At 52.7% G+C, this 13,295-nt stretch overlaps 1 protein-coding gene across 1 annotated transcript; it reads left to right on the forward strand.

Moving 5' to 3' along the window:
- The first annotated feature begins 1,597 nt into the window (after positions 1-1,597).
- LOC142363994 (protocadherin alpha-2-like) lies at positions 1,598-4,313 on the forward strand. The gene has a single exon (XM_075441919.1). It carries the CDS (start codon positions 1,629-1,631, stop codon positions 4,311-4,313), a length of 2,685 nt encoding a protein of 894 aa, XP_075298034.1. The 5' UTR covers positions 1,598-1,628.
- The last annotated feature ends 8,982 nt before the right edge of the window (positions 4,314-13,295 follow it).

A 13,295-nucleotide genomic window follows, 5' to 3' on the forward strand; every position in this document is an offset into this window, starting at 1 on the left:
TGTGTTGTTCTGGCAGAGCGTGCCTGCCTGAAAGGAGAAGCAAGAGCTTGGCAGGTGGAAGTGAGTCCAGAGGAACAGCTGTGAATTGAGATACATGAGGAGTGGTCGGAAGCTGCAGTTGCCCCATTCTTTTTTTGCCTTCTTGGAGGACTGTGGTGCTGGGCTCTGATGGATTTGAGTTCTGGAATGAAAGATTCCCCTGGGCTGTTTGGACTCATTGTAGCCTTTTTGCATAGATGTCCAAGCACCTGGGGTTTGGGCTTGTGTTTCCTAGGGAGGTAGCTTCTCTTCCTTGAGAGGAGAGGGGCTGAACAGTGTGGTCTTTCTCGGGAAGGGGACAGAAGAGGAGGTGCAGGGGGAGTCTGTGTGTCTTGTGTAGACTGTAGGAAGGCAGGGAAGTTGTTCGTCATCTGGAGAGATGGAAGGCAGCAGGGAAAAGGAATGAGAGTTCTTGCCAGAGGGCCCATTTGTACTCCATGACGAAGTTGATGAAATTGTATAGAAAACAGTTTGTTCAAGGAGACAAAGCAAAGGCAAAGACAGAAGAAGAAGGGGAGGGGAGACAGGACAGGGAATGGAAGATGAGGAGAAGAAGGGGGAAGAAGAGAAGGAAGGAAAGAGCAACGCAGAGGAAGAGAAGCAAAGAACACCGAAGGAAGCAATACAAAGAAAGAAGGGAGAAAAAGGAGGAAACAATAAACGAGTTTAATAGCATGCACTGGCACTCTTATGCGAGGAAAGAAATAGAAAAAGAAGAGCAAGAAAATCGAAAGAGAGATTGTAGGAAGGAATGAAGCAAGGAAGTAATTAAAGAAGGAAGGAAGGCGACAAATAGGAGACAGAAAGAAAGAAAAAAAGTGCGAAGGCGATTACGAGCACACAGCAACCTCACCTGTAGTCGCTGAACGGAGCTGATCCCTAACAGCCTCCCCCTTGATCAGAGCACCGCGCTCCGGCGCTGATGCCCCGTCATTAGCGCTGATGGCTGCGACTTTGATGGTGTCCGCCGCAGCGCCGGAGGCGACTGGGGAGCTGCCAGCAGGAATAAAGAAGAGAGGAGGATGGAATGAAAAGGGAAAGAGGACTAAATGATAGGGCACGGCAGGGCACGAACGAAAAGGAAGAGAAGAAAGTAGAAAAAGAAGGGGGGAAATAAGTGAGAAGGACAGAAAAGAAGAAAGATAATTGAAGGAAGGAAGAAACAGAAAAGGAAAAAGAAGGAGGAAGAAGGAAAGAAAGGAAGCAGTGGAAATAAAGAAAAATTAAGCACGAAAAAGAAATGAAGGAAAGAGATGGAAGAAGAAGAAGAAAGAGGAAGAAGAAAAAAGAAGGAGAAAGAAGAAGGGAGAGGAAGGCAGAGGCGAGCGAGAAGGCGAGGAGCGCGGGGCCAGGTCGCGGGCGAGCGCGGGGAGCGTGAGAGGCGTCGGAGCAGCACACGGTGTCGCTGCAGGCTCAGAAACGGCGGCGGAGCGGCGAGGCGGCCCCGCCCCAGTGCGGCGGAGAGCCCGGCTGTGAGCGCGGGGGGGGCGGCGCGGGGCGGGCAGGAGAGCCGGTGCGTCCGGGCGGCGGCGGCGGCGGCGGCGGGGAGCCGTGCGGGGCCCGTGCGGGTGGCAGCGGCGGCAGCGGCGATGTGCGCGTGGTGGGGAGCCGTGTTGCGGGTGCTGGTGCTGCAGGCGTCCTGGGCGCTGGGCGGCGGGCAGGTGCGGTACTCGGTGCCGGAGGAAGCGAAGGCCGGGACGGTGGTGGGCCGTCTGTGGCAGGACCTGGGCCTGGAGGCGGGCGATGCGGAGGCGCGGCGTCTGCGGCTGGTGGCGCAGGGCCGTCGGGCGAGCGTGGAGGTGAGCGGGGCGAGCGGGGCGCTGGTGGTGAGCTCGCGGCTGGACCGGGAGGAGCTGTGCGGGAAGAGCGCACCGTGCGCCGTGCGCCTGGAGGTGCTGGTGGAGCGGCCGCTGCGCGTCTTCCACGTGGAGCTGGAGGTCACGGACATCAACGACAACGCCCCGCTCTTCCCCGTTGCCCAGAGAAACCTCAGCATCGCTGAATTAACAACGGTGCCGGGGTCTCGTTTCCCGCTGGAGGGCGCGTCGGATGCAGATATCGGAGCCAACGCGCAGCTCTCGTACACCCTCAGCCCAAGCGAGCATTTCGCTTTGGATTTACAGCGCGCTGAACAACACCGGGACTCGCTCTTTCTCGTACTCACGAAAGCGCTGGATCGCGAGACGCTGGCTGTGCACCGGTTGTTGCTGACAGCGAGCGACGGTGGCCGGCCGCCGCTGACGGGCACACTGGAGCTGTTGATCTCGGTGCTGGACGCCAACGACAACGCTCCCCAGTTCAACCAGTCGGTGTATAAAGTTCAGCTGCCGGAGAGCGCTGTGGAGGGAACGCTGGTGCTGCGGGTGAACGCCACGGATCCGGACGAGGGAAGTAATGGCGAAATAACGTTCACTGCGAGCAATACTTTTCCCCCACAGGGATTAAAGCTTTTCATTTTAGATCCGAAGACAGGAGAGGTGAGACTGACGGGCTCCCTGGACTTTGAAGACGTCCCTTCATACGAGATAAATATCGAAGCGACAGACAAGGGGACGCCCCCGCTGTCGGGTCACTGCAAGATGGTGGTGGCGGTGCTGGACGTGAACGACAACGCGCCGGAGGTGTGGGTGACGTCGCTGTCGGTGCCGGTGCCGGAGGACGCGGCGGTGGGGACGGTGGTGGCGCTGCTGAGCGTGTCGGACCGGGACTCGGGGGCGAACGGGCGGGTGCGGTGCGCGGTGTGGCCGTCGTCGCCGTTCGGGCTGGTGGCGAGGTTCGCGGGCTCGTACTCGCTGGTGCTGCGGGAGGCGCTGGACCGGGAGCGCGTGTCGGAGTACGCGGTGGAGGTGCGTGCGGAGGACGGCGGGGCGCCGCCGCTGCGCGCCAGCCGCGGGTTGCGTGTGCCGGTGTCGGACGTGAACGACAACGCGCCGGCGTTCGCGCAGGCCGTGTACACGGTGCTGGCGCGGGAGAACAACGCGGCGGGCGCGGAGCTGGCGCGTCTGTGGGCGCGGGACCCGGACGAGGCGGGCAACGGGCGCGTGAGCTACTCGTTGGGGGAGGGCGGCGTCGGGGTGGCGTCTGTGGGCGGGGGGTGGCGGTCGGCGTCGAGCTACGTGTCGGTGGACGCGGAGAGCGGTCGGCTGTGGGCGCTGCAGCCGCTGGACTACGAGGAGGTGCAGGTGCTGCAGTTCGAGGTGCGGGCGGTGGACGCAGGGGAGCTGCCGCTATGCGGCAACGCCACGGTGCAGCTGTTCGTGGTGGACGAGAACGACAACGAGCCGTCGCTGCTGTCGGGCGTGGGCGGCGGGCCGGTCGTGGGGTCGTCGGGTGCGGGTTTCTCGGGTGCGGGTTCGGGGGCGCTGTGGGCGTGGGCGGCGTGGGGTGCGCCGGCGGGGCAGGTGGTGGCGAAGATCCGCGCGGTGGACGCGGACTCGGGCTATAACGCGTGGCTGCGCTACGAGCTGTTGGAGCCGCGGGGGAAGGGCGCGTTCCGCGTGGGGCTGTACAGCGGCGAGGTGAGCACGGCGCGGGCGCTGGAGGAGGCGGACGGCCCTCGGCAGAGGCTGGTGATCGTGGTGCGGGACCACGGGGAGCCGGCGCGCTCGGCCACGGCGACGCTGAGCGTGTCGCTGGTGGAGGGCGCCGAGGCGGCGCTGGCGGCCGCGGGCTCGTCCGCGTCGTCGTCGTCGTCGTCGGTGGCGGGATCGGGGTCGGGGCTGCGTCCGGCGGCGGGCGCGGAGGGCGGCTCGGCGTCGGCGACGAACGTGTGGCTGGTGGTGGCCATCTGCGCGGTGTCGAGCCTGTTCGTGCTGGCGGTGGTGCTGTACGGGGCGTCGCGGTGGGCGCCGCGGGCGGCCGTGCTGTCGGGTCCCGGTCCGGCGACGCTGGTGTGCGCCAGCGAAGTGGGGAGCTGGTCGTACTCGCAGCGCCAGAGCCGGAGCCTGTGCGTGGCGGACGGCGCGGGCAAGAGCGACCTGATGGTGTTCAGCCCCAACTTCCCGCCGCCGCCCGGCGCCGCGGCGAAGGAGACGCAACCGGAGGCACCCGCTGTCCTGGACACGGTGAGTGGCCGTCCCTTTCTGGCCTCTGGCCCCTTCCCCCGACGCCCGTTGGTGCTTGTGGCCGTTGTGCCCCGGCCGTGGTCAGGCGCTGTTGGTAGCCGGGCTGAGCCCCCGTGTCCTGGTGGGTGTGCGGGTGTCTTGGCGGGTGCTTTATGGGCCCTTCTCACCTTGCTTGGCGTCCTTGCCGGAGCACCGCGGCTCCTGCTTTGAGGGAAAAGTAAAGGTAGTGCCACACCCTGCAGCTGTTCCCGTTTGCAGCTGAGGGTTGCTGTTCTGGGTATGAGTTCTCCCGTCAAATAAAATCACTGCTGGTTTTAATGAGAGATGCCCAGGTAGGGGTGTCTTGGCGAGTGCTTCAGGATGTTCATGGGCCCTTTGCACCTGGCTTTACATCCTTGCCGGAGCGGCTCCTGCTTTATGGGAAAAATGAGGGAAAAGCAGTAGTTACCATCCGCAGCTGAGGGTTGCTGTTGTGGGCATGAGTTGTTCTCCTGTCAAATATAATCACTGCTGATTGTGACGATAGATGCCCCGGCATCAGCTTTTGAGATGCTCCAGCTTGCTGGTGTGTAGCATTTCCATCCGAGCTTGCTGAAGGAGTGCAAGACAGTCAGGCTGTGGTGGTGACAGTCCCCCAGGCACTATTTACAGCCTTTATTACCTTTGCTGAGCATGCTGGTATTAGGTATGGTTTCTTATCAAAAAGCCGTCCTCTTTGAATCTCCTTTGCAAAAGATCTGATGCCAGTTGACAACCGGGGCTGCAAGGTTTTCTCTACCCGTGGAGAGAAAAATTGTCTGGTTGCACCACCATGAGTCATTAAAAAAGTAGGGAAGACTTTGTGGACTTTTGCTATGTTTGTTTTTTTTTTTTTGCAAGTATGTTGTTACTCTACCTAGTAGCACAAAGTGTTCATGGAGAGGAGTGTGAGTCAAGGTAAGTGTTAGAAATGGGAATTGTCTTGTTCTTTTTCTTTTCCTGCTCCCCGTTTTGGCCAGTTTTTGGACTTGTGTTGTTGGCCAGAGAAGTGGTTTGAAATACACTGGCCTGTTTTGGTGGGAAATTTCAGGATTTGTATCAGCAGCCACATCATTTCAAAGCCTCAAAGCCCTAGAAATCTTGTTTTCTGAAAAGAATAACCAACCAACCAAACAAAGAAAACCCCAGACAATAAAGAACTGCCCCTTCCCAACAAAATTCGATCTCAAATTCTCCTACACAGTCGATATCATATGTTGCCATGGTGTGCTCCTCAACATTTTGTTTTTTCTGTGAGAGCATGAAATCAATGCCATTGCTGTTTAGAGCTGGTGTGACATCAGCTGCAGAAAGAATATTGCTCCCAGGTCTGCCACATGTCCATGTGAGGTAGCTGAAGCATAGCCAAACATGGAGGGTCAGCATCCAGACAGCCTGTATGTGATAGCTCTGTGTGTTTTTTATGGTGCTCTCATTGAAGGGCAGGGTGAGGAAAAGTGAGACTGAGCCTTAAGATGAGAAAGCAAGCTATGACACGTTGCAGAAGTGAATGTTGCAGTAGCACTGAGTAGGGCTTCGGCATCTCCTGATATGAAAACATGAGGCAGGATGGGAACAGTTTGTTCCTTCCGAAGATCCATTCCCACGCTGCTGGGTGGTGGGTTTGGAGGCCTTCCTGATAGTGACATGGCACTGATATGCCCACAGTGTTTTCTAAGCTCCTGAGACTCTCCGAGCAGGGTCAGTAGGTTCTGCTGCTGCCTGCCTCATGTAGGGAACGTGTTGGAAAAGAGGGGGTGAGATGCAGACTGCTGAGTACTGTCTGATGAACCTTTTCCCTGCTGTGTTGGGAAGGGTGTTGTGGGAGGGTAGCACTTCAATGTGCTGCCCTCATGTAGGGGTGGGCATGCATAGTAGCGATGAGAGGTGCCACCACCCCTCTCATCACCTGTCGTCAGCTGTCATCACCTCTCAGGAATAAACAAGAGGAGCTAGAAGCTTTGACCCAGTTTCAGAGCTACAACACCATTGGCATAAGTAAAATCTGCTGAGAGGAGTTCAGTGAGAAGTGTGCTGTGATGGACGGTTGTAGGCTGTTGTAGAATGATAGGCAGGGCAGAGGAGGCAGGTGGGTGGTGCTGTATATGAGGGTGAGGCTGGATTGTGTGGCACTCTCAGCTGGCAACAATACGGTTGGGATGCTCTGGGTAAGGCTTAAGGGAAAAACAAGTAAAGCAGATGTTGCTGTGGGAGTCAACTATCAACCACCCAGCCAGGATGACCACACTGAGGAGTTATTCTACAAAGAATCAAGGGATGTCTCTAGATCAGCTGCCCTTGTGCTTACAGGTGGTTACAACTTCCCAGATGTCAGCTGGGAATATCATACAGCAGACAGAAACAGGTCCAGGAAATTCCTGGAGCACGTTGAAGAGAACTTCTTGGTGTAGTTACTAAGGGAGCTGACTAGGAAAGGTGCCCTCCTAGATTTGTTGATTGTAAACAGAGAGGGACCGGTGGGCGAAGTGGTGATGTCTGTTTTGGTCACTGTGACCAAGAAGTAATGAAGTTTCAAGTTGTTGTCAGTAAGAGAAAAACTGTTCTCTGAAACTGAAAGACAGTCCCCCTGGCAGTACACACTGCCTTTCTTACCTTTGCTGACTGTGCTTTTGTCAGATTTGGTTTCTTGTTGTCCTCTGCAAGACACATGATGCATAGTGACAGTTGTGTTCTCTCCCTGTGTTGTATTTTTGTGATTTTTATTTGCTGACCAGTGTCAATATGAAAGCAGGGAAGGCTATACAGCCACCTTTCCCCCCCCCCCCCCCGAGTATCTTGTAACTGTACTGAGTGGTATAAAGCATTCACGAAGAGCAGTGTCATGCAAGGTAGGTGCTGGAAATGGAATTTTTTGTGTTCTTTCACACCCTGTCTCCCAGGCTGTGGACTTGCATTCCTGGCCAGAAAAGTGGTGTGAGTTATGCTGGCCTGTTGTGACATTCTTTGAATATTTTCATCAGCAGCCACACCCTTACAAATCGCCTGGAAATCCTCTTATTGGAAGAAAAAAAGCAAAACCCCAAAAAGAACCCAGTACCAAATTCTTCTGCATAGTAGATGTCATCAGTGACAGTGTTTGGTTCGATCACATTTGTGTTGCTCTCTCACAGCATGAATTCAGTGCCTGCTGCCTTTAGAGTTGTCCTGACAGCACCTCTATAAATAGCATTCCTCCCAGGTGTGCAACAGCTGAGATTGCTGAATCTCCAGGAGACTGTGAGGTGAATGTCTCAGTGGCAGTGGGGCACTGAGTATGGCCTGATGATTTCCTGATGTGAAGGGTGGCACTGGGCAGTGGGAAGACTCCTACGAGGGAACCTGAAATCCTAGGGAGGACCATGGCCCATGTCTTCAGAGTCAGAGATGATGTGCTTGTGTTGAGAATGCATGTCCCCAAGTGGGGAGTGAAGGATGCCTAGAGGAAAGGATAAGGCCGTATGGGTGCGGAGTGTTTGTCCCCAGGATCCTTTGCCATGTTCCCAAGAGTCCGGAGTTGGAGGCCTTCCTGATCTTGAGACAGTCACATGGTATAGAGATGCCCGCAATATCTTTTGAGGTTGCGAAGATCTCCCACCAGAGACAGTCCTTTGTGCTGCTGCCTGATCAATGTTGGAAATGTGTTGGTAAGAGTGGGTGAGATGCAGACTGCTGCATGTTTTCTGATGAACGTTTTTGCTGCTGGTTTTGCAAAGGTGTTGTTGGAGGATAGCAATTGAATGTGCTGTCCTTGTGTAGTGGTGGGCATGTATAGCAGCTTCCACAGCCATTGGTGTTGCCCTGATGGAAAAATCTGATCAGATTTGTAAGGACACGTGAGGGGGTGGGAGTAATCTACTGCAGGTGGCTGCAGTTAGAGGTAATATGTCATCTTGTCATTATTAACTTCTACAGACATGTAGACCTACATACCAAACACTGCACAGCTGTTGTTTTCTATTGTAGATATTCTCCCACCCAGTTGATATCGAGCAGGGTTTAGAGCTGCAGCGTGCTGTTTTGGTGGAGTGGTGTCTGAGTATTGTGGCAGTGTTCCTGCAAGTGGCACTGCGTAGGGCCTAGATTTGTGTCACAGGGAGGGCGACCTTGAGTGGAGGACAGTCATGCCTGATTGAAATGGAGATGCTGGGTAGAACACGGCTTGTGTCCTTCTCCTCGCACACATTGCTGCTTGCCTGGGATCCTTGCATGACCTCCAGAAGTTCTGTATATCTTAGGGCGCTGATGTTCTTTGTGGTATTACTGCTTGTGATGACATCTGGCACGTATGCCTTGAACCTCTTGTTTTTGATGTGCAATGTTGTTGCTGAAAGAGAAGCTTTCCAAATTTGGATGAGATTTGGCCAGCCCTCTCTGAAGCTCTCGTTGGTTACCTCTCTGCTCTTAGTCTTGCCAGGAGGGGAGGAAGTGGTCTCCCTGTTCAAGATTTTGTGAAAACTTGCATTTCAACAGAGCGGAATAGGATCCTTTGGTTTTCTTCTCTGAGGAAAATCTCCCACCCTCTTGTTTGTTTTTTTCTGTCCCATTGGTAATGTGTTGGTAACAGTGGATGAGACGCAGAGTGCTGAATTTTGTCAGCTGTCAGGTGGCAGATGTTTGGGCAATTTTGCATCAGTGGGGGGAGAGGTGTCTTTTCCGGTCTCCTGAGCTAGGTTTCACATTGAGAGAATGTCCTCAGCTTTCAGGCCTCCTTCCTGCTTCCCCTGTGAGAGAAGTGTAAGGTGCACCGTGCACGGTCCATTTATTGCAGAACATGTGACATTTTTTTCCTGTCCAGCTTCTTCAGAAACGTTGATAATGTTATAGAATCATAGAATCATGGAGGTTGGAAAAAACCTCTAGGATCATCAAGTCTAAAATGTCAAGGGAAAATATCCTTGAAAACCACATCTCCTGTGCTGAAAATATTTCTTATTCTGAAGAAGCAGCCATTGATTCTGCAGTTAAGTCACTCATTCCTGAAGAAGGTACGTTCTGAGAGCCAGAGATGCTTTTGTTCCTCTTCGGTTGTGACATCTTCATGATGAATCAACCAAATGTTGCCAGGGTTGTAATGCCTGTAGGCTTGGAGCAGCAAAGCACCACTGCCTGCTCTTGTTCCTTTCCCGCTTCTTCCAGGCACAGCGCGAGCAGGCGGCAGCAAGGTTGGATGCAGGAGGGACCCTAATGCCTTTTATTGAGTGGATGTGTTGGGCATTGAGGAGATGTTGTCAGTGAAAATATTGTTGTGTTTCATTGGTGGCTTTTGTTTGGCTGTGTGGTGCATGGGTAATGGTAATGAAGGAGAGGTATTCCATGGGGGCTGTGGTATTGTCATGCGTGGGTGTGGTGCGTTTGGACTGTTTGGAGCCTGTTTGCACAGATGTCAAAGCACCTGGGGCTTGGGCGTGTGTTTCCAAGGATGGTGGATTCTGTTCTGGTGCAGCAGAGTTGACATTTGATTGCCTTGGTCTGTTATTTGGTGGGTCCTGGAGAGGAGTGGAGGCTGAAGAATGTGGTCTTCTTGTGGAAGGGATGGGAAGCTGCAGGAGCAGTCTCTCTGTCTTTTATAAACTGGAGGAAAGCTGTAAGGTTGTTACTCGCTTGGAGGGATGGAAGGGGTCAGAGAAGGGGAGTGAGAACTCTTAGCAAAGGGCATGTCTCTGCTTGATGTCGAGTGTGATGTAGTCATTTAGAAAAAATGTTGGTAAAGGAGAAAAAATGGCTTGTACTCCTAGCCAGAGAAGTAGCGTGATGTGCACTGGTGCGTTTTTGAGTTCTTTCAATGTTTGCATCAGCAGGCACAACTGTACAAAAGACTCAGAAATCCTCAGTATGATTCAGAAAGAAACAAATAAAACCCCAAACCCATATCAAGTTTTCCAACATTGTAGATATCGTCTAGCTGTACTCATCAAAATGTGGGTTGTTATCTCATAAAATGAAATCAATGCCATTGCCATTAGAGCTGTCCTAGCATCACGTTTAGAAAGACTATTGCTCCCCAGGGTGTAACATTTCCATCTGAGAGAGCTGAAGCATTGGCAGACATGAAGGCTGAGCTGCAGAGACTGTGCTGGACACTGTGCATATGTACATACGTACCGTCTGTGTGTTTTCTTATGGTGCTGTCTTTGCTGGGAAGGGACTGCAAAAGCTGGGTTGATCTGTGAGGTGGGAAAGCATGGCATGTTGCTGGAGATGAATGTGTCAGTGTCACTGAGTAGGGCTTGGCTGTTTCCTGATATGAGAGGTGAACTTGAGCAGTGGGATGACTTGTCTGAGGTAAGCAAAAATCCTTGGGAAGACCATGGGCTATGTCATAAGAAGGCAGGAATGGGAGATGATGTGCTCGTCTTGAGACACGCCAATGTTTGAGGAACGGTGTGGTGGGAGGGTAGCACTTCAATGAGCTGTCCTCATGTAGTGGTGGGCATGCACAGTAACGATGAGAGGTGCTGCAACCCCCTCTCATCACCTCTCCTGACCTGTCCTCAGCTCTCATCACCTCTCAGGAATAAACAAGAGGAGCTAGAAGCTTTGACCCAGTTTCATAGCTACAACACCATTGGCATAAGCGTAATCTTGTTAAAGGAGTCCAGTGAGAAGTGTGCTGTGATGGACGGTTGTAGGCTCTTGTAGAGGGACAGGCAAGGCTGATGAGGCAGGTGGGTGGTGCTGTATATGAGGGTGGGGTTGGATTGTGTGGCACTCAGCTGGCGACAATATGGTTGTGACCCTCTGGATAAGGATTAAGGGAAAAGCAAATAAAGCAGATGTTGTGGGAGTCAACTATCAACCACCCAGCCAGGATGACCACACTGAGGAGTTATTCTACAAAGAATCAAGGGATGCCTCTAGATCAGCTGTCCTTTTACTTACAGGTGGTTACAACTTCCCAGATGTCAGCTGGGAATATCATACAGCAGACAGAAACAGGTCCAGGAAATTCCTGGAGCACGTTGAAGAGAACTTCTTGGTGTAGTTACTAAGGGAGCTGACTAGGAAAGGTGTCCTCCTGGATTTGTTGTTTGTAAACAGAGGGACCCATGGGCAAAGTGTTGATATCTGTTTTGGTCACAGAGACTATCAAGTAGTGAAGTTTTAGATCATTGTCACCAAGAGAGAAACTCCAGCAACACTTTGACTGTGGGTATGGGGAGAGTAGACTTTGGGCTGCTGAAGGATCTAGTTAGTCAGATCCCCTGGGAATCTGTTTTTGAAGGTATTGAGGTCCGTGAATGCTGGTCACTTTTTAAGAGCCATTTCTGAAGAGTGCAGAAGCCGGCAATTCCAAAGCGTCGGAAGTCAAGCAAACGGGGCAGAGGCCGGCTTGGCTGAGCAGGGATCATCTAGAACTTAGTCGGAAAAGAAAAGCGTACAGACATTGAAAGCAAGGATAGGTGACACAGAAAGACCACAGAGATGCTGTTTGCTGCTGTAGGGAGCAAAATTCATGTGGCCAAAGCTTGATTAGAGTTCAAGCTGGCCAGCCCTGTGCAGGAGAACAAAGCCAGCTTTTTAATATATGTTAACAGCAGAAGGAGCATCAGAGATAACATCAGTCTGTTACTGGATGAGGTTGGCCACCTTGCTAATAGGGGCATAGACAAAGCAAGGATGTTTAATGCCTTCTTCACCTCTGTCTTTAACACTAAGGATTGGCCCTGGGACCCCTGGAGCCCTGTACTGGAAGACCGTGACTGGGGGAATGATAATCTCCCAGCCAACTCTGAACTTGTTTGAGACTTGCTGCTCCAGCTGGAGGCACAGCAGTGTATGGAGCCCCAATGAGATTCACAGAATCACAGAATAGTAGTGGTTGGAAGGGACGTCTGTGGGTCATCTAGTTCAACCCTCCTGCCGAAGCAGAGTCACCTACAGCAAGCTGCACAGGACCTTGTCCAGGTGGGTCTTGAATATCTCCAGAGAAGGAGACTCCACAACCTCCCTGGGCAGCCTGTTCCAGAGCTCCGTCACCCTCAGAGGGAAGAAGTTCTTCCTTATGTTCAGATGGAACTTCCTGTGCCTCAGTTTGTGCCCATTGCCCCTTGTCCTGTCACTGGGTACCACTGAAAAGAGCTTGGCCCCATCCTCCTGACACCCACCCTTCAGATATTTATAAGCATTTATTAGGTCCATTCACCGCAGTGTGCTGAAAGAGCTGGCTGATATTATTTTGGGACTTCTCACTGTTACTTTTTTATGATCTTGGGAGTCTGGAGAGGTCCCAGTCAACTGGGAGCTGGCAAATATTGTTCCAATTTTCAAGAAGTGTAAAAAGGAAGACGCTGTTAATTACAGGCCTGTGAGTCTCACTTCCGTGCCTGGTAAGACAGTGGGGAAGTTAATTCTGGGAGTTATTGCAAAACACTGCAGAGGCACTGCAGTCATTGGCCATAGCCAGCACGGGTTAATGATGGGAATGTCCTGCTTGACTAACTTAATTTCCTTTAATGATGAGGTCACACATCTAGTTAAGCAAGGGAAGCCAGTCTCTCACAGTATCCTTCTGGATTAAATGTCCAGCACACAGCTAGATGAGTCCATAACCTGTTGCACAAGCAACTGGCTGAAAGGTTGGTCTCAAAGAGGTGTGGTATATGGGGTTACGTCAGGTTGGCAGCCGGACACCAGTGGGGTTCTGCAAGGCTCCATTTTAGGGACAGTACTCTTTAATGTTTTTAGAAATGATCTGGAGGTAGGAGTTGAATGTCCATTAAGTTTGCCAATGATACTAAATTTGGAGGAGCTGTGGACTCCAAAGAGCTGGATATACTAGAAAGATGGGCGATCACCAACCGTATGAAATTTAACGTGAAGAAATACTGGATTCTGCACCTGAGACAGGGTAATGCTGGTTATACACACAAATTGGGGCATGAGAGGCTGGAGAGCAGCACTGCAGAAAGAGATCTTGGAGTTTGGGTTGATGGCAAGTTGAACAGGAGTCAGCAGTGTGCCCTGGCAGCCAAAAGGGCCAATCGCGTTCTGGGGTGCATCAAGCACAGCATTGCTAGCCGGTCAATGGAAGTGACTGTCCCACTCTACACGACACCGGTGTGGCCCTACGTCGAGGATTGTGTGCAGTATTGGGCGCATCTGTGTAAGAAGGACATCAGACTATTAGAAAGTGTCCAGAGCATGGTGACCAAGATGGTGATAGGTCTCGAGGGC

This window comes from Opisthocomus hoazin, chromosome 23 (assembly GCF_030867145.1).
Source record: "Opisthocomus hoazin isolate bOpiHoa1 chromosome 23, bOpiHoa1.hap1, whole genome shotgun sequence".
Lineage (NCBI taxonomy): Eukaryota > Metazoa > Chordata > Aves > Opisthocomiformes > Opisthocomidae > Opisthocomus > Opisthocomus hoazin.